This window comes from Danio aesculapii, chromosome 5 (assembly GCF_903798145.1).
Source record: "Danio aesculapii chromosome 5, fDanAes4.1, whole genome shotgun sequence".
In the NCBI taxonomy this organism is placed as follows: domain Eukaryota; kingdom Metazoa; phylum Chordata; class Actinopteri; order Cypriniformes; family Danionidae; genus Danio; species Danio aesculapii.
In genome coordinates this window covers 68,982,498-69,008,408 of record NC_079439.1, presented here as the reverse complement: position 1 = coordinate 69,008,408, position 25,911 = coordinate 68,982,498, and the positions used below count along the sequence as shown (strand labels likewise).

Here is a 25,911-nt window from a genome sequence, read left to right as displayed (position 1 = left end):
ACAGATAAATACACATACATAAATACAAATAAATAAAAATAAAATAATAATAAATAAATAAAAAGGGTGGAGATACAGTATAAACCAACCAAAGCTATTTCATCAAATCATGTGTTACTGACTTTATATCATTCAAAAAATGGATTCCAAACCTTTTAAAATAATTCACCCTTTTCTCTCAAAGAATATGTGGTCAATGTTATGCAGTTGTAAACTTCTGAGATCTGAGAACTGTCAATGACTACTTTTACATGGACATCAGTAACTGAATCATTTGCCTTAATCTGAATAAGACAATAATAAGATTAAGGCGTTTACATGAGTTGCTTTTTGAATGTGCCTTTCATGATCCCGTTTTACATGTTGTAGCCAACCCAGGCTCATTCTGAAAATGTACCTCTATGTACATTTCTGGAGAGCGCCGAATACGTCCCAGGAGCTATGTTTTTTTTTCAAGTTTTTTTTCTTTTTTTGAGAATCCGCTGTGTACACTTTTTAGATCTCACATTTTTCTCGTGTAAATCCACCAGAGGCCGCTGTCGACTAACTGTTTGATTGACTGACTGACTGAGTAACCGATAGACTGACCCACCCTCCTCCTTCCCTAAACCCAACCAATATTGTTTTTTTAAAAGCACCGATTGACCAGCGCCACCCACTTCCCTAAACCCGACCGACAATTTTAAATAGTAATCCAGAAAAAGAAAGCCCTTGGCCGCTTTTTTTATTACATTTTCAGATTTTACCACGTTCTCACCATGTTATTTTCTTATTTATTTTATTTTTTGGATTCGGTTTTTGTCTTATCCGCTTTCTGGAACCGCTCTTCCCCAGACTCGAACACCGTCATTGTGCTCCACTCCTCTCTGCGTCTCAAATCCACCGATGTACAAGTTGAGGTAACTCGATAAACTGGTAACAGCTGAAAAGCTGACCATATGGAGGTATGTGGTCAACTGGTAAGTGCGAAAAGGAACGGTGTCATACCACACCATAGCGTTCATTTTAAAGACAAAATGCAGCAATACGTAATTCTGGATACATAATTCACGATCTCCAGAAACGTATATAGGGCTACGTTTTCAAAATGAGCCTATGTTGGGAAAGACAGTCCTTCTGCATATACCCTATTGCATATACCCTATTGATACATCAATGTCTGTTTTCCCTTTCAAAGCAATACATTTTGCTAAGAACATTACTTTTATTTCTTTCTAAAATCAATTTAAGAATTATGCATAACTTGAATTTCTCAAAAATCACCCTTCAAAAACACAAAATATCTTCTAAATTCAATAAGCCACAAAACTAAACTAGTACCACACTGAAAAAAAAAAGATTAATTGGATTTACAACATTTTTTTAAAGGTTAACTGGTTGCAAACTATTTTTATGGGCTGAATTTAAACAAAACAAATTAAATTTAGTAACATTCAACTTAATTTGTTTGATTAAATTCAGCCCATATAAATAATTTACAACCACTTACCTTAATAAATTAGTAAATTCAATAAATCAGTATTGAATAAGGTCTTACCTGAGTGCAGAAGCCAGGTGTGTGTGTGAAGGTGTGTGCGTGTGTGCTTGTGTGTGTGTAAAAGTGCTGTGGCCCCAAGTTCCTGAGCACAGTCCATCTCACAGAGCCCCTCCTGCAGATACTCACGTGTCCACAACGCTCATGTGTAATTTTTGACAGACTCTGTTACATTTAGAAGAAATGTGCGATTTCTTGGAGGAGAGATACACACTTGTAAACTGAATTTTACATTTGCGAGCATGGCACCTGAAAGACATGTATAGCGAGAGAGCTCCAAATGTCTGTCGTCAGGTTGGAGTGCTAAAAATCTGTCAAATGAAATCGTAAGGATAATGATTTTAAATTGCCTTATTATTGAATACAAATCAGATATGTAACAACATATAATTCTGATTTGAATGCTCATAATGCTTAATCAACAATATAAATGAGATATTTATAATAAGTTAATAACTTATATTGCTGATTTTAATGCTTATAATGCTTACTTAATATTTCAAATAAGCTATTTATAATAAGTGAATAACTTACAGTGCTGATTTTAATGCATATAATGCTTGTTTAATAATATAAATGAACTATTTATAATTTATAATGAATTATAATGCTTATTTTAATGCTCATTTAATAACTTGTAAAGCATAATTGATTTTAAAAAGCTGGAAAAAAATTATTTCCTAATTTCTAGTCCAAATATCTAAAGATTCTTAAATCAAGAAGCATTTTCATGACAAGTAAACAATGTTGTTTTATTTTCAGAAATAATGAGTCAATAATAAGTATTTCATTAAAAGAAGTCAAATAATCTGACAGGGGGGCAAAAAAAATATTTTGCTTAGATATTTTAATAATATTATTTTACTTATCCCAGTGGTGGATTTATTTTATTTTATTTTATTTTTTTATTATTTATTTATTTTATTTAAAAAAATATTTTATTTATTTATTTGTTTATTTTATTACAATTTTTTATTTGTTTTTTTATTTTTATTTCTTATTTTATTTTAATATTTTAGTAATGTAATTATTTATTTTATTTTTATTTATGTTGTTTTTATTTATGTTATTTTAATTTTTTATTATTATTTATGTGTATTTATTTTATTCTATTTATTAATTTAATTAATTATTTTATTTTATTTATTTATTTTAATTATTAATTTATTTTAGTTATTTTATTATTCAATTGCTTATTTTTATTTATATTCATTATTTTTCAGATTTACTTTTTTATTAATTTATTTTATTTTATTTATTTTATTATCATTTTATTGTTTTATTTTATTTTTATTTATTTATTGTATTATTATTTTTATAATTTTATTTTATTTTTGTTTTTTTTTTCTTATTTTTATATATTATTTTATTTTATATTTTTTTCTAATTATTTATTATTTATTTATTTATTTTATTTTATTTATTTAATTGTTATTTTTTTATTTTTTTATTTATTTTTATTTATTTATTTATTTATTTATTTAATTAGTTATTTTTATTTAGTTTTATTTTATTATTCAATTTAAGAGCTTGTTTTAAGGAAAAGTCACTTTGACTTTAAAAAAAAATCTTTGACATAAAAAATGCTTTTTGATATAAAAATCTTTAGGTATTTGGACTAAAAAAACAAGACAAACTCTTATCTATTTTTTGCTATAAAGGTTTATTTCATGATTAAAAATAAAAAAGCTGGGATTCACACAATTCCTTCATGCTGTCCCAACACAAAAGGATTAAGTTAATATAATCATTTATCAATTTAAGTGGATAAAATATAAATAAGAATATTGTCGTTTCAACTCTTTTCAATAAATAGTTTGAACAAGCAACAAAAGACATTTTTGAGTGTAAAAAAATCTTCATTTGTATTATCATACAATAGTAACTTCATGCTGGAATTATTGCAACAATCAACATTCTGTAGGTCTATAATATTAGTTTTTATATTATACTAAAATAAAATTCACAACTGATTTCCATGCATGGGCTAAATTTCAGGTAATAAAAGATGACTGAGTGATGAATCATAGGAATAAGTCACTGTCAAATCTGATACTGAAGCAGTTTAAAAAGATAAGGGGCAAAATCTGCAACTTCTTGCTGAGTCAATATCAGTGGCTGAAGTCCACGATTCTGTCATGATTACTAAATACAACCAGCAAATAATATTATATAATTATGACAGGATATTGATGATGAGGAACTTCAGTTGCAGACAATAATTGACCAGCTATTTTTACAAATGCATAAACACAGAAAACAGCAGGTTTGTTCTGTGGGCAATCAAAATACTGCTTAAGGGGGCTAATAATTCTGACCTTAAAATGGTTTTATAAAAATTTAAAACTGCTTTTATTCTAGCCTAAATAAGACTTTCTCCAGACAAAAAAATATTATAGGAAATACTCTGAAATATGCTGCTTCCACACAATTGAATTGAAGGAATTATGTTATCTTACAGATTTAAGTGATTTGAACAATAAAGTTACCTGCCAAAACACTTAAGATCTGTGTTGTTTCAACTCATTTTAAATAAATAGTTTGAACAAACATAATTTTTAAGGGCACTGTAAAACCCATTAAGTTAAGGTAACTCAAACCGTTTGAGGAAACCGATTGCAACAAACCATTTAAGTTCAAAAACTAATCTTAATGAGTACTGTGAACTTAATCCATTTGAGTAAAGGAAGCAATTTGAGCACAGTAAAACAATAAACAACCTCAGAGTGTTGATGTTGCCCCCATACTGAATGTAACCCCAAACCATAATTTTTCCTTCACCAAACTTGACTGATTTCTGGGAGAATCCTGGGTCTATGCGGGTTCCAGTAGGTCTTCTGTCGTATTTGTGATGATTGGGATGCAGTTCAACCAGGCCTGGATTAAGAATTCAGAAGCCCATGGGCACAATGTCTTGCAGGGCCCCCTACCTGGCCGCACCCCTGTAGCTGATTTAAAAAATTGATATAATATTTTTTGAAATAAAAATAATATATTATGTATTTCCCACATTTTTAAAATAGATGATATATAGTACATATATTTCTAGTCTACAAAGATTTAACTTATTTAAGCATTTAAAGCACACTTTGAAAAATAAAAATACACTTATACAACTAGTGAAAATTAATGGATTTTAATTTACTTGTTCAAGTTCACAGAAGCAGTACTAAAAATTTATATTTAAGGGTATTTTTAATGTATAACTTCTAAAAACTTATAACGCATAAGATTTGGATATAACACCTCTCCAATCCAGTTCTCTGAGTCTTCCATAATACACACACTTATTAATGATTCTTACTTGTCTTCCCCGTGATGAAGAGTAGGCAAAATCTGATATGTAGTGGGGGAAAAAAAAGAAGAATGTGATCATTAGATGCTGGATTCGAACCGGGTTCATGATCAATCATGCCAAAACAAGTTGCCATGCGCTTTACGAGCTATGCTACGAGGTATGCTACTCAAGTATGTTGTTCGCTCACTTCAGTTATGTTGTCTCTGTTAATCAAGCGGTAACTGGTGGGAATGATTCAACTAGCTTATTCCAACGAGGTGCGCTATTTGCACTTAGCTAAAATAGACCCCCCCTCGCAGGGGCCCCAAATGTGCACCGGCCCCTGGGCCTGTGCCCATAACGCCCAGTGGTTAATCCGGCCCTGAGTTCAACAGATGATTCATCAGAAAAATCGACCTGGCCACTTTTCAAAATGATCAACTAGAAGTCAAGTTATTATTTGTTGCTCTTACAACTGGAATTGACGACAAGATTTATTCAGGAAATGTAAATCAGATACGTTTATTTAGTATTAAGTATCATTTCATTAACACAGGCTGTAAATAACAGTTAGGAAAGGATTTGGAGATCCATCACTGAAGATTATTAAAGGAAAATTAATTATTAGTCTTTAAACGTTCCATTCTAGTTGACATATTAGACCTTTGGTCATTTCCGAAAGGTTTTTGCTTTAGTTTTGCTTCCTTCAGCAAATAGTTATTAATTCACATGATGCCCTCGCTGTATAGGGATGCTTAAAGTCACTTCAAGTGTACAGAAAAAATGCTGAGTTGTTTTAGCCCAACGTTGGGTCAGACACTGACAAACCCATTCATTCATTCATTTGCATTCTGCTTAGTCCCTTTATTCATCAGAGGTCGCCACAGCGAAATGAACTGCCAACTTATCAGCATGCTTACACAGTGGATGCCCTTCCAGTTTCCAGCACTTGGAAACATCCATACACACTCATTCACACACATACACTACGGCCAATTTAGTTCATTCAGTTGACCTATAGCGCATGTGTTTGGACTGTGAGGAAAATCAGAGCGCCCAGAGGAAACCCACACCAACACGGGGAGAACATGCAAACTCCACAGAGAAATGCCAACTGACCAAGCCAGGACTCAAACAAGCAACCTTCATTCTGTGAGGTGACAGTGCTAACCACTGAGCCACCGTGTCGCCGGACAAACCCAAAGTTTGTAATTTAATTAATTAATTTAAAATCACACTTTTTAACCAATCGGTTGGGCTTGTTCATATTTGACGCAATGTTGGGCAATCCAGCATATATGAGAGTATGTCTAACCTCAAATTAAAATGTTATAAAAATGTACTTTATATAGTCATTCTTATGCTATATAATGTCATAAATCACATATATGTATTTGCTGAGTGTGCTATAATGAGTGTGTTGTGAATAAATATAAATTGTGTGACTAATGGATTGTGTCCCGCGAGTGCATTTCAGTGAGATTATAGAGACCTCTGATGGGGAGATGAATGTACTGCACTGGATGTTACAACTCAACTAACCTTGAAAACCCAAACATTTCTGATTCATGATGTGTTAGCGGACAAAAGCATGTCCATAAATTTGCCTGTCATTTTTAGGAGTGGTGATCAAAGTACACAAGACAAGCGCTTGATTAAAGGCAGATGTTATTTAATCTTTACTTAAGTAAAATGTAAGAAATGCAATTAAGTATTAAACGTAAAAAGTACTGATCGATGACCAGTTTTTTTTGTTAGTTTTTTTTTACTACAAAATATTTTATTACCAAAGGTCATTACTTATAGAGAACGAAACTTACAAAAACAAATAAATAAATACGCAAATAAACAAATGAATAAATATATACACAAATCCCTGCATAAATAAAAAATAAATAATACGCAAATAAATAAATAAATGAATAATTATATACACAAATTCCTGCATAAATAAAACAATAAGTAAATAAATAAATAAATATGCAAATAAACAAATAAATTAATAAATATATACACAAATTCCTGCATAAATAAAATTATAAATAAATAAATACGCAAACAAATAAATAAATGAATAAATATATACACAAATTCCTGCATAAATAAAATTATAAATAAATAAATATGCAATTTAATAAATGAATAAATGTATACACAAATTCCTGCATAAATAAAACAATAAATAAATAAATATGCAAACAAATAAATAAATGAATAAATATATACACAAATTCCTGCATAAATAAAATTATAAATAAATAAATATGCAATTTAATAAATGAATAAATGTATACACAAATTCCTGCATAAATAAAACAATAAATAAATACGCAAATAAATAAATGAATAAATATCTACACATATCCCTGCATAAATAAAACAATAAATAAATACGCAAATAAATAAATAAATAAATGAATGAATAAATATCTACACATATCCCTGCATAAATAAAACAATAAATAAATAAATAAATAAATATGTAAATAAATAAATAAATGTATATATAAATCTACAAATTCCTGCATAAATAAATATATAGATAATTAATAGTGCGGTGTGAAAGGGGGAAAAATCTACTTTCAGTTTAGCATTTTCTTATTACCCCAACATCTGTGTAATTTATTTAATTATTAATCTGCCCTCACTATTTATATATTTATTTATGCAGGAATTTGTGTTTTTATATATATTTATTTAAAGAATTATTTATTGTTTTATTTATGCAGGAATTTGTGTATTTTATATATATTTATTTATTTAAAGAAATATTTATTGTTTCATTTATGCAGGAATTTGTGGGGGTTTTTTGTATATTTATTTATTTGCATATTTATTTATTGTTTAATTTATTGTTCATGAATTTGTGGGCTTGTGTATATATATATATATATATATATATATATATATATATATACATATATATATATATATATATATATATATATATATATATATATATATATATATATATATATATATATATATATATATATATATATATATATATATAAACCCACAAATTCCTGCAGAAATTAATTTATATATATATATATATATATATATATATATATATATATATATATATATATATAATTGTTTATTGCTTTATTTATTTGTGGGTTTTGTATATTTATTTATTTGCATATTTATTTATTGTTTTATTTATGCAGGAATTGGTGTTTTTAATAATTAATTTATTAATTTATTTGCATATTTATTTTTTTTTGTTGTTTTTGCAGATTTTGTCCTTCATAATTACTGATATTTAATGAATAAAACAAATTTAGGAATATCAACATATAAAAATGTGTAAATGTATAATTTGTGTAGTCCTAAATGAAATTTAAACAAACACACGTACAATCAGATCCATAGGGTAAAATGTCAACATTTAAGATTGCTTATCAATCTAATCTAATAGGCTACTAATAGGCTAATCTAATGGGCTAATCCGCTGCGTAAAACATATGCTGGATAAGTTGGCGGTTCATTCCACTGTGGCGATTCCTGATTAATAAATGGACTAAGCCGAAAAGAAAATGATTGAATGAATATAGTGAAGTACCTGAATTAATCCGCTGTGGTAATCCTGCAGTTGTATTGATATTAACTAAAGATACAACTTATAAAAATAGTTCTATTAAATTAATACTAAAACTAATTATCAACTAATAATACCCAATTACAACTAGCAAATTACCCAATGCTATACAACATTTTCTACTATCTATCACAAGACACCACAGTTTGATAAAAAATTTAAGTAGCTACTACAGTATTTATTAGGCTAGTTTGTCAGTTGTCCAATCTCTGCTGCATTGCACTGATTAACAAAGTGTTGTAAATTATATTTATTATGGGTTAAAACGATTACCCAATTTATTTCCAGTCTTATTTAAGTTTCGTGTGCGCCCCCTACTGTTTGGCCTGTAAGAGCGCAATAATTGAAACTATTACCAATAAAAATATATTATGTAAGTTGGACTAAACCAATTTGTTGCTAATACATTTCATGTTGTTTTGAAAGTTTAGTAGCTTAGTAGCTGGGAGTTTGCAATAATTTGCAACGTAAAACTTGATTGCTTCAAAACGCCGTAATGAAGTAATAAATGCGCGCGGCCACGAGCCTCAATCACTCTCGCGCGCGCTACAGGATTAACATGGCGTCGTGTGCTGTACAGCTGGTGAGCAATAGTGTTCAAAACGTTACAAAAACTCTCATTTCACCATACACTCATGCCAGTCAAATAACATATGTGCTGTTTAACTCATAAAAAACTTTTATTTTTAATTCCTGAAGCTTTTTCTACGCACGACTAGCGTTTAAATCGTTTTTATCCTCAAAATCACTCAATTTTTTTTTACGTTTCACCAGATTGATAAAGTGACGAGGAAGAAGGTTGAGAAAAAGAAATTCGAACCAACCATCTTGAAGGAGCCTTGTATGAAGCATCCGTTACAAAACAAGTGAGTTCCGTTTGTTTGAGCGTGTCTTCATTCTCAATATCTGCTCTTTTTAATTGTAGTTCCTCACTTTAATTTTGTATGTGTACTGTCTGTAGATGGGGACTTTGGTTCTACAAGAATGATAAGAGCAAAATGTGGCAGGACAATCTAAGGCTTATCACTAGATTCGACACGGTTGAGGACTTCTGGGGGTAAGCTCAGGACATCTCAAACATCGTTTTGAAATCCTAAATATTGAATGTAATCGATGTATTCACTGAATAATCCACTGTTTTGTTCACGCAGAAAATTTACCCTCCTTTAAATGCTTTCAAACCTTTATGAGCTTCTTCTGTTGAATGCTAAAAAAGATATTTTGAAAAAAGCTGAAAACGTGTAACCATTGAGTAGGGAAAACAAAAACTATGGAAGTCAATGGTTACAGGTTTCCAACATCTTTTTTCAAACATGTTCTTTGATGTTGAATAGCATGAAACCCATAAAGGTTTGTAAAGTGTAAACAAATAATAACAGAAGTATTTTTTGTGTGAACAATCACTTCAGTGAAAATTTTAGATTTTCTGTTTAAGGAACTTGTCATTTGGTATCTTTAAAAAAAAAAAATGTATTTCCCTATTGACCTTATTCTAAAAATGCAGAAGTGCGCTCGTTTTTGCAATTGTTTTAATTGTACAGTTGCCTTTGGGAGAAATGACTAGGAATAATAAATGTCAGAAAACAGTCAAGCTACTTGCTTTACAAACTAGTGTGTTCATTACTATACAGGCAAAACAGAATAATATATTAAAAAAATATTAGTTTACAACATCAAACAGCAGAACGAGCTGTTTTTAACATCTAAAAATGAATGGAAGTGAATGAGACCGGAAGTCTCGAGCCAAAGAGATTGAAATGGCTGCTCCCACTAGTATGTGAAGAATGAGGTGAATATGGTTCAATTGAGAGAGAATGCAATCTCACTGTATATTTATATAAGAGCAAATTGATAATTTGTACACCGTTGTAGTGGTCAAACACAAAATTTGTCACCTTGTGTACAGCTGATTCATTTTCTCTTTTAAAGAGGAATGTTGAGAACAAATAATTTATCTTATATCCTTATTTTTCCTTTAATACTAAAGAACATGCCACAAATGTTATTTTTCCTAAAGCATTCAAACTAGCCATGCCTTTGGCGCTCTCTGTATGTTAAGAGGTGTAACCACGCTAAAATGCAACATTAACAGTATTATTTGTTAATATTAATTCCCTTGTTTTCATTACTCAAAATGAGTTGGTGACCTGAATCAGATGTTTGAGTGTCCACTGATCTAATATGTGTCTTGTGCTTACCTACAGTAATACCAGACAAGTTTCTTTATAAAAAAAAAGACTTAAGAAAAATCATATGTTTATTCAATAGATGGTACATGAATTCAGCATTTAAATGACATAAGTGCTGAGACTGAATTTTACATTTAAGTTCCTTTACAGACTACACTTTCTCAATATTACACCATATCTAGGGCTGAAACTTCTAATCGAATCATTCAATTTTATCTACTACAAAAAAATAAACCAAATTTGTAGAAATCAACGATTTGTTTTAATGCAGCTGTTCCTGTCTGTATAATATTAGTTATCTGCAAGAGGGTACATGCGGAGCTAGTGTTTCTTCCCATACTGATAATTTTGAACAGTTAGTGTGACCCTTTTCCATTTTTTTTTTACGGTTCCTTTTACAGCATCGATGTTTTAATGTAATTATAATATAATCGGTTAAACAGACTTTGGCATTCATTTAGGTAATCAAGCATAAAACCAGACAAAAAGCCGTTTATTCGCACGCACGTGTCAGAATCAGCAGGGGTATACTGGGGTAAAATAATTGTTCATATTTTAAAGACATGGCGGGGAAAAATGTACTTTAACACAGTGCTTCTTGTACAATCTGGGACCCACTTTATATCAGATATCACTCAGCCAGTGGAGATCACTGATTTTTAAAGAAAACAGACCTTAAATGCGCCGATTTTGTAATGGCATACAGTTCACCGGAAGCGCTTAACCCAGGTTACTGACAAATTGAAAGTCCTTTAGCATACTTCAGCATATACCCTATTGGCTTTTATACAGTTTTTACTGTTCTGTTGCATTTCGCTTATAAGATCGTCAAAGAAAATGGAAAAACATATCAATTAATCAATCACAGTGGTAGATTTATTGATTATTAAAATAATCAGTATCTGCAGCTCTTAACCATTTAGGAATGTGTTTTTTTAATTTCCTTTCAGATTGTATAACAACATACAGCTGCCAAGCAAACTGTCCTCTGGCTGTGACTACTCCATGTTCAAGGTGAGCATGCTATGACTTTCTGCTTGCTTTTCTTTTTTCATCATTGTGTATTACTGTACTGTTGACTAAAACAGTGTTTCCCAACCCTATTCCTGGAGGCACACTGACAGTACATATTTTGTACGTCTCCCTTATCTGATCCATTAACTTCAGGTTTTAGAGTCTCTTCTAATGTTCTGATGAGTTGATTCAGGTGTGCTTGACTAGGGAGAGGTGGAAAATGTGTACTGTTGGTGTGCCTTCAGGAACAGGGTTGGCAAACACTGGACCAAAACATTGTTCACTGTTTAAATTATGAGTTTCTTAATTGAGTTAAAGGGATAGTTCACCCAAAAACGAAAGTTTACTCACTATTTACTCTCCCTCAAGTGGCTTTATAAGTTTCTTCTAGGGATGTCCCGATCAGGTTTTTTGCCCTCAAGTCCGAGTCATTTGATTTTGAGTATCTACCGATACTGAAACACGATCCGATACTTCTATAATACGTAAAAAAAATAAATAAAGAAGAGCGAAGAAACAGATCCAGGATGTTCCTTATTTTAATATTTAACTCGCCTTATTTTAACATTCAACAACTCTGTTAACAAATTTCTGAGGTAGCTTGAACAATCAAGTAATAAATAACATCAGTTTTTCACTTTTGGACTTTAGTGCAGCAGTAAATATAAAAATAGCTAATATAAAAACAAATTGCACCTCAACTTAAAATACCCGGCAGGCAATCCCAAGATTACATCTCTCACAGTTTGCTATGGGAATGCTGTCGTCATCAACTTTACAATACCTCCAGACTGCAGATATCGCACTTACCGCATCTAGCTGTTTCCGTGTTCTACATTGCCGGCATTTAACCAATAGCATCTCTGCAACAAAGTGTTCTGTGTGAAGTCAAGAAAGAGGTCTAACTCTGTGCAACTGATGTGTTTCAAAGTAATGAGATATGTGTATATATAAACACACACACACATATGAGTCCTGATCGAGAGGTGACGTCCAATTCCGATCGAGTCTGAAACCGTGTGATCGGGCCCGTTTTCCGATCATGTGATCAGATCTGGACATCCCTAGTCTGAATCCCTAGCTATAAATAATTATTGATAGTGAAATGTTGTTATTATTATTATTTTATTGTATTTTATTTTTTAACAAAAGCCTTTTCTTTGTTGCTTTGCAGGATGGAATAGAGCCCATGTGGGAAGACCGGAGTAATAAATGTGGCGGCCGCTGGTTAATTACTTTAGCCAAGCAACATAGACACACTGAACTTGACCATTTCTGGCTTGAAACGGTCAGAGAAAACATACATGATTTTTAATTTAATCTAGGCTTTAGAATAAATAGTTTTGTTTGAGTTATCTGAATATACACATGATATGATAATTGTAATATAATATTGCGCTTTGAAATCTATTGCAATATTCTGTGATTTTTTTTATTTATTTTTTTATTATTTTATTATTATTATTATTTTTTTTTTTATATCGCCAATTATAACCTTTATCCAACTTCAAGTTATGCGCTCTCCCCCCCAACTAAACAAAAATACTGCTCAGTTTATGTAACATTTATATTCTTTATAGTGCAAAATGGGATCAAGCAGACAAAATGACTAAAACTTTAATGAAAATCTATCATAAAGTACACCTTTCCATGGTGCCACTGTCTTATTTGACCAATTTACTGCATGCTGGTGCAAGAATTGTCTCATTGTTTGGCATTAGAAAAAATAACGCATATAGTTGAGAGAGAACCTGAACATTTCTTAAAATATGGAATCCCTTTATGGGATTTCTTAAGGAAGCCGATACGAATCTTTTATCCGTTTAACTTGTATTTTGTATCACCTGCTATTAATATACCATTGTTTTGATATATTTTTATACCTTTATGTTGTATGTGCATGCATGCATGCATTTATTTATATACTTGATATTTTTCTTATTATTGTTTGTTTTTTATTAATATTACTAATTTTTATAATTGTGTATGTTTTATTTATTACATGTTAAAAATGCTAAAAATTAATAGACTAAAAAAAATTTTGCTCGCTGACCCAACTTACTGTCTAGTGGACTAAAGGCATTCATTATATTATTTAACAGTATAACAAAATTTAGCCAATATATCCATATGGGCATCCATGTATTGATATGGTATTTTTTAAATAAAAATATTGCCATACTATTCTGTTCTTTATCTATATTTCTCCCCACCCCTAATAATTATCACTTTATGTTTAGGAAACTGCTTTAGTCAAAAGCTTAATTTATTTCAAATCTTTAATGAAAATCGGTCATAAAGTGCATCTTTCCATGATGCAGTCATCTTTATTTGACTAATTTACTGCATGCTGACCCAACTCATCTTCTAGTGGACTTGAAAGGAATTCATTATATTATTTAACCTAGAAGTATAATAACATTTTGCCAATAGATCTATATGGGCATCCATGGACCGTATTGCTGTGGAAAATATTGCAATACTATGCTTTTATCTACAGTTGAAGTCAAAATTATTATCCCTCCTGTGAATTTTATTTTTTAAATATTTATTAAATGATGTTTAACAGAGCAAGGAATTTTTCACAGTATTTCCTATAATATTTTTTCCTCTGGAGAAAGTCTTATTTGTTTTATTTCGGCTAGAATAAAAGCAGTTTAGCAATTTTTTTGGGATTATCTACAGAACAAACCATCGTTATACAATGACTATACTAATAACCGTAACCTGCCTAATTAACCTAGTTAAGTCTTTAAATTGCTGAATACTAGTATCTTGAAAAATATCTAGTCAAATAATATGTGCTGTCATCATGACTAAGATAAAGTAAATCAGTTATTAGAAATGAGTTATTAAAACTATTATGTTTAGCAGTGCGTTGAAAAAAATCTTCTCTCCATTAAACAGAAATTGTGGGACTCATAATTCTGGAGGGCTAATAATTCTCCCACCCGTAATATTTATCACTTTATGTTCAGGAAGCTGCTTCAGTCTAAGATTTAATCTAATCACTAAATCAATCAAATTTTATGCTGAATATGTTTATTCTTATGGCAGTTGCTGTGTCTCATTGGTGAGGCCTTCGGCTCCTTCAGTCGGGATATCTGTGGAAGTGTAATCAACATCCGTTCCAAAGGGGACAAAATTGCTCTCTGGACATCCAATGCTGAGAACTCCGAGACGGTCACATACATAGGGTAAGCATGCTTTTAAGTCCTGCTTCATATAGCCAATGTGTTCATTTTTAAAAGAATATAATCTGCATTTAGTTTAGTTCAACTTAAAGGGATAGTTCACCCAGACATGAAAATCCTGTTATTATTTACTCACTCATTACTTGATTCAAACCTTTGAGAATCCTCAGAAACCTGTAACCATTGACTTTCATAGTTTTTCCTGCTATGGATGTCTATGTTTGCAGGTTTTTGGCTTTCTTCAAAGTATATATTTTGTGGTTTTGAACCACTTGAGGGCAAGTATAAAGTGAGGAAATTATATATATTTTTAGTTGAACACGGAGTACATATTTGTATAAATGCTTTGCTGAACTTCAAATTCTGTATGTTATTTTTCGTTATTGTTTTCTGCAAAAGTCATGGAATTTTGACATGGCAAAAGTTTTGGAACAACAGAAAAACCCACAAAGTTTTGGAAAAGTCATGGAAAACTGATATCTGTATACTTGATTAGGTTATTTACTACTTCTCTGTCCTTGGCCACATACTCTCACATTATTAGTGCGGTGTAAGAATTATCTAAATCAATTTTACATAGATATAATTATAAATTGAAACTAAATAGATTGTTGCATGTTACAATATGCTGTATTTAATTTGAACATGCATTGTTTTTCATTTACCACACATATGTAGACATTGCTTGAAACAGTAAGTCATGAAAATTTACTTGAAAGTCTTGGAAAAAATCATGGAATTAGTAGTAAAAATGTGTATGAGCTCTGTATATATTACAATTTGAAGTGTAATGAACTCATGCAATGACAGATAAATTATTAGCATCGTAACTCCAGTCTTAAGTGTCATGCGATCCTTTAGTAATCATTGTTAAAGTTGCATAAAACAAATTATTAGGCCTGTCACAATAATCAATAGATATCGACACATGAGCTCAATCATCTTTGGTGATGCAATATACAGTTTAAGTCAGAATTATTAGCCACCCTTTTAATTTTTTTTTTCTTTTTTAAATATTTCACAAATTATGTTTAACAGAGCAAGGAAATTTTCACAGTATGTCTGATAATATTTTTTTCTTCCAGGGAAACTCTTTATTTGTTTTATTTTGGCTAGAATAAAAGCAGTTTTTAATTTTTTAAACACCATTCTGAGGACAAAATTATTAGCCCCTTTAAGCTATATTTTTTTGGACCGTCTACAGAACAAACAATCATTATTCAATAACTTGCCTAATTACCCTAACCTGCCTAGTTAACCTAATTACCCTAGTTAAGCCTTTAAATATCACTTTAAGCTGTATAGAAGTGTCTTGAATAATATCTAGTCAAATATTATTTACTGTCATCATGACAAAGATAAAATAAATCAGTTATTAGAAATGAGTTATTAAAACTATTATGTTTAGAACTGTGCTGAAAAAAAATCTTCTTTCTGTAAAACAGAAATTGGGGGAAAAAAATAAACAGGGGGGCTAATAATTCTGACTTCAACTGTATATCGCCCATACATAAACTATTCTAGCAACATTTTAGCTAATTGTGCAACTTCTCTATCTCTATTGGAGACGTCAGTGTCAGTATGGTTAAAACAACACTAGTTTTTACCATTAATTAATTAGCAGATATTAGCAGTCTCTTTTTTTCCTTGCTCTTTTTTTGTTAACATTATTATTATTTATTTAGGATATGCTCTTTAACATTCTGATTCCAATGCCTGATTATGAAACTGTTAAAATGACTATAATACATGAAATATTCTCAAGAATAAAAAATGATGTGTTCTTTGGAAGTGTACTTGCGTTGTGGTGATATTAAATTGTCATTCGGGCGTTAAATAATGAGTCTTAAAATGACAATCTCGTTCATCGCAATATATTTTGGTGCAATATATCGTACAACAAAAACAGGCCTACATACTCTCCCTTTAAATGTCTTTTTATCTTGTTTTACACATTAAGAGTTGTTTCGATTCTTACAGTAGGTTTATTTAACTGATATTCTGATTATATTACACGGTCTTTGCTTTTCATGGAACCTCAAGAAGTGAAAGAGAAACTTGTGCCAGTTTCTCATTTTAAAAACAATATGTGCATAAGGCCCATTTTGACACTTTATATATGCTTACACACACACACACACACACACACACACACACACACACACACACACACACACACACACACACACACACACACACACACACACACACACACACACACACACAAACACACACACACAGATACACATGCTTGCATATGGCTCTTCTTTGCTTTAATGAAAGTGATGTCCATTAGCTCCTTTACAATATCCATAAAAGAGAGCCAGATGTAAACATTTGACCACTCATGGTGCTGTAAACATTAATGATCATGGAAAAGTAATTTGTGCCTAGCAACCTAATGAAGCTAATCATCCTTCATATCAGGCGGAACAGTCTGTAGTCTTCTGCTAGTTGGACGAACAATAGACTGAACCCAAGCAGTAAACACTTTTTGCAAACGTTTCATCCTTAAATTTGGCTTCGGTCAGAAAAGATGACGAGGATCATGTATACAGATCACAAAACCCAGCAAGAAAAAAAAAACCCTTGCCTGCCTGTTCACTTCTCTTGTATTGCTTCCCTTTCAGTCGAAAGTATAAGGATAGTCTGGGACTCCCGCAGAAACTTGTGATTGGATATCAAGCCCATGCAGACACCGCAACTAAGAGCAACTCCATAACCAAAAACAAGTTTGTTGTTTAAAAGCGGGCTTTAGTTTGTTGTATTGGTCAAAGAGTCATCATCTTGTATTATTTTTTTTGTTGTTTTGTTCACCTGTGGCTGTAACTTAATTCAACTTGATAATATGCAAGACTTTGTAAACGTCGGACCTCTTTGAGTTGTGAATTTTCTGGTATTTGTGTCTAAGATGCCAAGACCTTTTTTCTTCAAATTAAAACATGATCTACTTTTGCACGTCTTTTTATGGCTGCATCCATTTGTGGATAGAAAATACTTCAGTTTCTAGAAAGCCTAGGTTTAATGTACAGTAGTGGCCAAAGTAATGTTCAGTACAGCTTAGAAAAATGTATATCCTTGCTATTTATTTATTCAGACAACTGCTGTTGTATTGACATAGACTTTCTTGACATATTAGGGTTGTCACGATACCCGAATTTGATACCAATTGGTACTGACATTTTATAAACATCCATTTCCGGCTAACATTTGAGCGCTGTTGAGCATGTTCTCAAACGGCGCAGATTTGGCAATGTTCATGTACACAGTCATTTCTGTTGAGCAGGTGAACACAATGGGCGATCAGCACTGTTTAAGAACATGCTCGAATGTTAGCTGGAAATAGACGTTTTTCAAATTTCATTATCGATTAGTATCGAGTTTCAGTATTGTGACAACCCTAAAGCATATTGCAAGCTTTTATTTGTAATAATATAGGAAGCATGCTTATTTAGGCATGCACAACAGAATGGCTGGCAATTATAAGGGAGAAATGGTGAAATAATAATAATAATAATAACTGGTTATTAATATTTTGGTCATTGTGCACTTTATTTTTGTGAATATAAATTTTTTTTTTGTGCATTTCTTTGCATGGCACAATAAAACAAAGCTGTTTTTGGCATAATAAACCAATGAGTTGAATGAGGAGGGATTAAAGCAAATATTGTGCAAATAGGCCCACTGAACATCTCTTTTGACCACTACTTTGTAAATGTCAGTGTGGTTGGTGTATTATTTACAGTACAATTTGTCAATTATGCAGTAACAAGCTAATTGACGCGTTTATTGTATTCAGTTTTCCACCTATGATAAAAGCAAATGCAAGATCTGGATTAATGTTGCACATTGTCTGACATTTGGTCATTTCTACCAGACATCCTGCCTGAAATACAGGTAGGTAACTAATAAAATGGCATTGACCACGATGTATATAGTGATTTCTTGGAAACTGTTTAGATTAACATGCTCTGTTTGTTATCTAGCTGTATTTAAGACTGGACTTCTGATAAAATGAACAGACAATAAGCTATGTGCATGTGGAAAAATGAAAACCTTAAACGTGTCAGTTAGCCTAGATTGGTACTGACAGGCTTATTTAACCAATTGTATCCATTCATCCCGTTAGTAGAAAGACTCATAGTGATCAACTGTTTTTATTGTATTTTTTAATACAAGCGAATTATAATAACTCCTGAAAGTCAAGTTAAAATGTTTATGAATGCTATGTAGGAAACTGTATAGGAATCCAGCAAGTGCTTTTTTGTTGTTGTTGTTTAAAAGACATCTAATAGTTCAATTGTCAGTGAAAATCTAATAGATGTCTAAAAATAGTAATAAAATACACTAGTTTTCAGATAGATTAGACTTCACATGTGCAGTCAATCAGTCCTGTCTATTTGATGAATAGTGTATTAACGTTATTTTTTTAATGACTGCCCAAATTTAGCCTTGTTTTTGCAAAGACATCCATTCATTCATTTTCCTTTGGCTTAGTCCCTTATTTATCAAGGGGCGCCACAGCGAAATGAACTGCCAACAATTCCTGCATATATTTAACACAGCTGATGCCCTTCCATTCACACACACTCATAAGCTACAGCCAACTTACTTCATCCAATTCCCCTATAGCGCATGCAGGGGCGTAGCAGACATTTTAAAAATGGGGGGGCTATATGTGATCATACCTTCATATAATTATTAAACCCCTGTTTCTAAATGGTCTGTCTCTAAAAGTGAGGGGGACGGGTCTCCCCCGGTTGCTACGCCCCTGAGGCATGTGTTTGGACTGTAGGGGAAACCGGAACACCTGGAGTAAACCAACACGGGCAGAATGTGCAAACTCCACACTATGCCAACTGGCCCAGCTGGGACTTGAACCAGCGACCTTCTTGCTGTGAGGCAACAGTGCTAACCACTGAGCCACTGTGCTGCCCTGCTAAGACATTTATGTTTTAGGCTTCTTTTAAACACAAAATTGCTTTGTGGGGATCAGTTTTACATTTAAAACTACAGACGAGGATAAAATTGTTGGTAACCTTCTGCACAACTTACAAACGCTCCATAGAAGATTAGTTCAGACAAGTGAACAGAACATTACAATAGTACCACCATGAAGAGACAAAAGAATAAACAAACTGCTTTCTTTGAAACAATATTTCTGATACTTTCTCAGATGGAAAAAGCATGTACGAACAACAGACTAAAGCTACGGTCACACTGGGCTTTGAGTGTGCGAAATTCTGTCGTACGGCGCTGCGAAAAGGGGCGGGATTAAACAAGATGTTTAGCCCATTAAAAAGCCAGCGATTTGCTCTATGTTTTACATTTCTGTACAGAGAGGTGCTGTTTTGATCCTCGATTGGTCTCACGCAGTCAAATGATGCGATTTCGCAGGTCAGAGTTCACCAAGCTTGAACTTTGCAACGCAGCGACATGCGAAACTCGACGCATGACCTTGCGTTTCCGGTCTGATGCATTCGCGTGTGTATGAATAGAAGTCTATGGGAGGAAAAGCCCAGTGTGACCGCAGCTTAAACCTGGCTTTTAAAACAAGCTCTATCAAGATGACACGCAGATGTCTAATGTCACTGCAATTTGAAGATGACACCCTCAAAAACTGATTGGGGTGATGCTCTCTGGAGCAAAAATCAACATTTCAGTTTTATCAGGGTTCAGTTGCAGAAAACTCTGCCATCCATTTGTTAAAGAAGACTAAGCAATCCTGCAAGAGAAACAGTTTGTCTAGTAGTCTGTCAGGGCTAAAAGAAAAGCTTAATTGCGCATGATCATCTACATAGCAATGATAAGATATACATTTAAAACTACTAATAATCTTGCTGAGGGGAAACATATTTAAATTAAAAAGAACTGGGCTCAGGACAGAACATTAATCGAAAATGAACTAATGCTAATCAGATATTGAATTGAATTGTGGTTCAACAGAAGCATAAAAAGCAAACTAATGACACTTGCCGGGACAAAATTGAAGGGTACCAACAATTGTGGCCATGTCTGTATACTTGTGGATCTTTTTATATACAGTTGAAGTCAAAACGATTAGCCCTTCTTCTTTGTCAAATATTTCCTTGATGTTTATCAAAGCAAGGAATTTTTCACAGCATGTCTAATAATATTTTTTCTTATTTGTTTTATTTCGGCTAGAATAAAAGCAGTTTTTAATTTTTTAAAGCATTTAGGATCAGTATTATTAGACCTCTTAAGCAATATTTGTTTTCGATTGTTTACAGAACAAACCATCGTTATACAATAACTTGCTTAATTACCCTAACCTGCTTAATTAACCCAATTAAGCCTTTAAATGTCACTTTAAGCTGAATACTAGGGGAAAGGGGGGACTAATAATTCAGGAGGTCTAATAATTCTGACTTCAACTCTGTATCACTATGATTATAATTTTTTTTTTTTCTGCTAAAGGTGAATGAAACACAAATGACTACACACTGACTAGAAGCAGCCAGAGGAAATGAACAGTTCTGCTCTGGTTAATGTTTGACTCTATTCATAGGAACAGCACACACAGCCACAGCACTCAGAATTAATGGAGGAACTCAAAACACTGATCTGACTTCAGAAGTGCAGGCAAAGAACAGAACATTTTACCTGTAAAATGATGGTTTAGTATTACCAACAGAACGACCGTCTCCAGTGATAATCGTCTTAACGTTTGCTGGGATTCGTGAACAGTGATTTGGCTTGTCTCTTTGTGTGCCGTTTGTTACTTGAAGCTTTTATTAAGGTAAGTGCCTTTTTATTTGTGTGTTAATTGTTCATGTTTGTTGCAAAATACAATGTGAATTATGTGATATGCGAAGACGGGGGTTTTTTAACGTGATGCTTTTGTTAAGAAAATTCTCCTAAGAAATTTGTCTTTCTTTTTATATTCAGTGCAATTCACCTTTATTTGTATAGCGCTTTTACAAGATTGTGTCAAAGCAGCTTCACATGAAAGATCATAGTAAATTCAATCCGTGTCAGTTCAGTTATATACATTGAACAGCATAAATGAGTACACCCCTTACAGATTTTTCTTTTAAATTATATACATCTTTATAGGATGCTATACAATAAAGTGTTTGAGTATTAGATTGAGAAGTGTATTAGAAAGCCAAAACTGGAACTAATTTAACTAAATAACCGAAGATCATGGTGCAAATATCAGTACATCCAAATTAATGTTAGGGGAAAATGGTAAAAAATATTTTATTTTAACTTTAAATGTGTTATATTTCTATTCCTAAAGATGTAAGGTGTCCAAACTAACTTAATAAAACAGTTTTGTAAAAATACATCAAAATATATTGTCTAAAATTTGCTGAAAATGAATATCGTTTATTCTTAAAAACAGGCATACTCTTTTATGCTATATATTGAAGAATATACACTATGTAGAAGTTGTGTATAAGGCGACACGGTGGCTCAGTGCTTGGTAATGTTGGCTAACAGCAAGAAGGTCACTGGTTCAAGTCCCGGCTGTGCCAGTTGGCATTTCTATGTGGAGATTGCATGTCTTCCCCGTATTGGTGACATGGGGATATACTGTAGGTGAAATAAAACAAACAAAATTGGCCATTGTGTATGGGTGTTTCCCAGTACTGGGTTACAACTGGAAGGGCGTCCGCTGTGTAAAACATGCTGGAATAGTTGGCAGTTCATTTTGCTGTGGCGGCCCCTGATGAATACAGGAACTAAGCCGAAGGAAAATGAATGAACTTGCTGCAAGTATCAGTACACTCAAATTACTATGTTAGAGCAAAATTAATTTGAATATCACCTCATTTGAATATGATTACATTATATTTCTATTCCTAAATATTTTACATTTACAAACTAACGTAATAAAACTGTTTTGTATAAATGCACTAAAATATATCTAAAATATATCTTGTCTACATTTACTGAGAAATATTTGATGTTTATTTTCAAAAGCGGTGTGTACTCATTTGTGCTGTATATATTGAAGATTATACACAATATTGGAGTTGTGTAGAGTCAGCATTGTGCAATGGGAATATGGCATGCTTTGCAAACGTTTTAAACTTCAATGTTATTATTGGGCCTCTTTTGTGAAACTACAGTAAGTTTGTGGAACCAAGTTTAGAGTAAATCTATACAACAATCCAAAAAGGAACATTGATTTGTCTAAGAGTGTACACAGGCAGTGTGTGTTGTCACAAATAAGGCATTTTGTATCACACTTTGAACTTTACTTTTACTTTAATTTGTAAGTTTAGCACAAAACCTAGATGTTTTGAGTATAATATGTTAACCTGAACAATGAAACTAGTCTAAAGTTCCACATTGTGGAAGAGGGGTCTGACTGCAGACCGGGTGCAGATGCAATCTGAGCTGCATCCAATGCCTTTTAATGTGCTTACCTAACCCTACCCTCACAGTGGCGTCACTAGCTCCATTGAGTGCATTGTGTCTGACATTGCATCTCTAAGCGATGCAATATCAGCTTGCATCGTAGAGGCTGCATCCATATACTATTGCATTGTGGGCCAAAATGATTGATTTTTCATATCAAAAACCTTTATAATATTAATTGTGTTCCAAGAAGATATTTAGAATATATCCTGCTGTAAATATATGAAAACTCATATTTTCTATTAATTTGTGCATTCCTAAGTACTTCATTTAGACTAATTTTGAAGTATTTGGATTGGTATTTAGAATGCTTACACACACAAAAAAGCAGGGTTGCACTCGTTCATGGTGTCCCAGCACAGATCCATTAAGTTAACGTTACTAATTTAAGTAGATTGAACAAAAAACAGGGGTGACAAGGTGGCTCAGTGGTTAGCACTGTCACTTCACAGCAAGAAGGTCGCTGGTTCGAGTCCCGGCTGGGTCAGTTGGCATTTCTGTGTGGAGTTTGCATGTTCTCCCTGTGTTGGCGTGGGTTTCCTCTGGGTGCTCCGGTTTCCTTCACAGTCCAAAAACATCTGCTACAGGTGAATTGAATAAAATAAATTGGCTGTAGTGTATGAGTGTAGCTTGCAGTTTATTCTGCTGTGGCAATCCCTGATAAATAAAGTGACTAAACCGAAGGAAAATTAATGAATGAACAAAAAACAATTAAGTTTCCTCCCAAAAATCTCCAGATTTGTGTTGTTTCAGCTTATTTTAAATAAATAGTTTAAAAATATATATTTTTAAGTTTAGATTACAGAGTATCTGAGACAAATATTGGTTTATATTCACAAACCATACATCAATGGAAAATCCATTCAGCTTTCAGATAATGTATACATCTCAATAATTAAAAAAAACTTTAATTGGCAGTCCGGGGTCACATATGTCCTCAAACTTATATTCATCAACACTCCCTCAAAATGTGCAGCTCACGATCCTTCATTCTCACACAAACAACCCTTTTTCCAGGGATTTGAGCGGTGCTTTGTGTAATAGTCGAGTCCTGCTGGAGCATATTTCCAGAGTTAATTAGCTGGATCTTAAAACATTACACCTGGGAAGTGGCTGTAAACTGGCCATAGTGTGTCACAGATCCAGCAGTGGGAAGGTCAGCCAGGTGGAACTCCAAGTAAATCTGTCCCACTCTTCACCTATGAGAAAACATGGAGATCAATTCAGTTATGAGCAACTTTGTGATGGGTTTCCCAGTGATGGGTTGCAGATGGTTCCACCTACAGCTGGTGTGTGGTGAGTGCTCATCGTTGTCCTGTGGCTGCCATCGCAGCATCCAAGTGCACACTGGTGGTGGTGTGGAGAGACCCCCCCCCCCCCTCATGATTGTGAAGTAATGGGTGTATGGTCATACACAATAAATGCGCCATATAAATACACACATTACATTACAAAGTAGAGTTAAATTCAGTTCATTATGGAAAATAGCTCAGCATGGAGTTATAAGGGAGCGTGGGGATGATGAAAAACAATTTAGGAATAAAGATTACAAATCACTTGCATTCATTTGCAAATATAATGAAACTTTTCTCACTAGGCAGCATTTTGTCCTCAGATCAGATCACTTTTTATTAGATCATTGCATATCATTAACATGAATATAACGTATTTTAGATTCTACAGTGTAACAAATATGTTAATTAACAGGTTATATATATCCATAGGTCTTTTCAGTTTATTTACAGTTATGTTTTGCTTTACGGCAGTGTTTCTCAACCACGTTCCTAGAGGCCCACCAACACTGCATGTTTTGGATGTCTCCTTTGTCTGTTACACGCAATACAGGTCTCTCAATCTCTGCTGATGATCTGAATCAGTTGTGTTTGTTTGGAGAGATGGCAAATCTGCAGATCTGGTTTTCCTCCAGGAACGTGGTTGAGAAAAATTGATTTACGGGACATTGAACTCTGCTCTGTTGACTTTTGATGTTAAAAATTCAACTCTGCAACCGAACAAAGGGACTTTTATTGACATTTTAGTAAACCAATATAAAAGCAACATTGTTTACTAAGATTGTCAAAAATGTATTGGTACATGATGTAACTATTGAAGACCAAAATAGGAAAATTACTGAAATTCTTTTTTTTTTTTTTGAGTGAGATGCTAATGGTCTAATCCGAATCAATTATCTATGCTAAGCTAAGCTAAAAGTGCCATATCCGAAGATCTTCTGAATGTATTTATAAATGGTAAAACTCAACAGTTTACAGGTGCTGTATGTAAGTTTTTGACTCTTCTAAAGCATAAAAATACCATAACATGTTTGCAGATATTTAAGAAACATGCTAAGTGAGCATTCTTGTTTATCTGGAAAAACAATGCTGAAATCAGATATTCTGCTTTGAAAATGTGTTACGTGTCGGAACATCTGTCTTTGTTTTGGTTCTTTTAACCCACCCAATGCCAGTTTAGCCAATTATATTTCAGCACCCCGGGTTGCCTCAGTGGAACACTGCGTATTTCATTGATTTAGTCAGGAAGGCTCTCAAAGCATGCGTCCGAGACAGAAATACGACCTCCGGTGGACAGTAACAGCCTCCAAAATAAGACGCAGATTCAGAGTTCCAAATTAGGTGTTTTTTATTAGCAAATCATATAAATATTACTGAAGTAAACAGTAGGTGAGCAGGTTACATTAAACCCTGTGT

General features: G+C 32.7%; 2 protein-coding genes across 2 annotated transcripts in view; one reads left to right on the top strand and one right to left on the bottom strand.

Annotated features, from left to right (window-relative positions):
* Positions 1 to 1,600, bottom strand: part of zgc:175280 (cationic amino acid transporter 2 family protein) — a 28,080-nt gene extending 26,480 nt beyond the window's left edge. The window contains exon 1 of the mRNA XM_056458797.1: positions 1,538 to 1,600. The gene's annotated coding sequence lies outside the window, so the exon portion shown is untranslated. The remainder of the gene's footprint in view (positions 1 to 1,537) is intronic.
* Positions 1,601 to 9,210: 7,610 nt separating this feature from the next.
* Positions 9,211 to 17,723, top strand: eif4e1b (eukaryotic translation initiation factor 4E family member 1B). The gene is made up of 6 exons (XM_056457107.1): positions 9,211 to 9,281; positions 9,377 to 9,472; positions 11,555 to 11,618; positions 12,793 to 12,906; positions 14,676 to 14,815; positions 17,443 to 17,723. Exons 1-6 carry the CDS (start codon positions 9,259 to 9,261, stop codon positions 17,555 to 17,557), a joined length of 552 nt encoding a protein of 183 aa, XP_056313082.1. The 5' UTR covers positions 9,211 to 9,258; the 3' UTR covers positions 17,558 to 17,723.
* Positions 17,724 to 25,911: the final 8,188 nt, after the last annotated feature.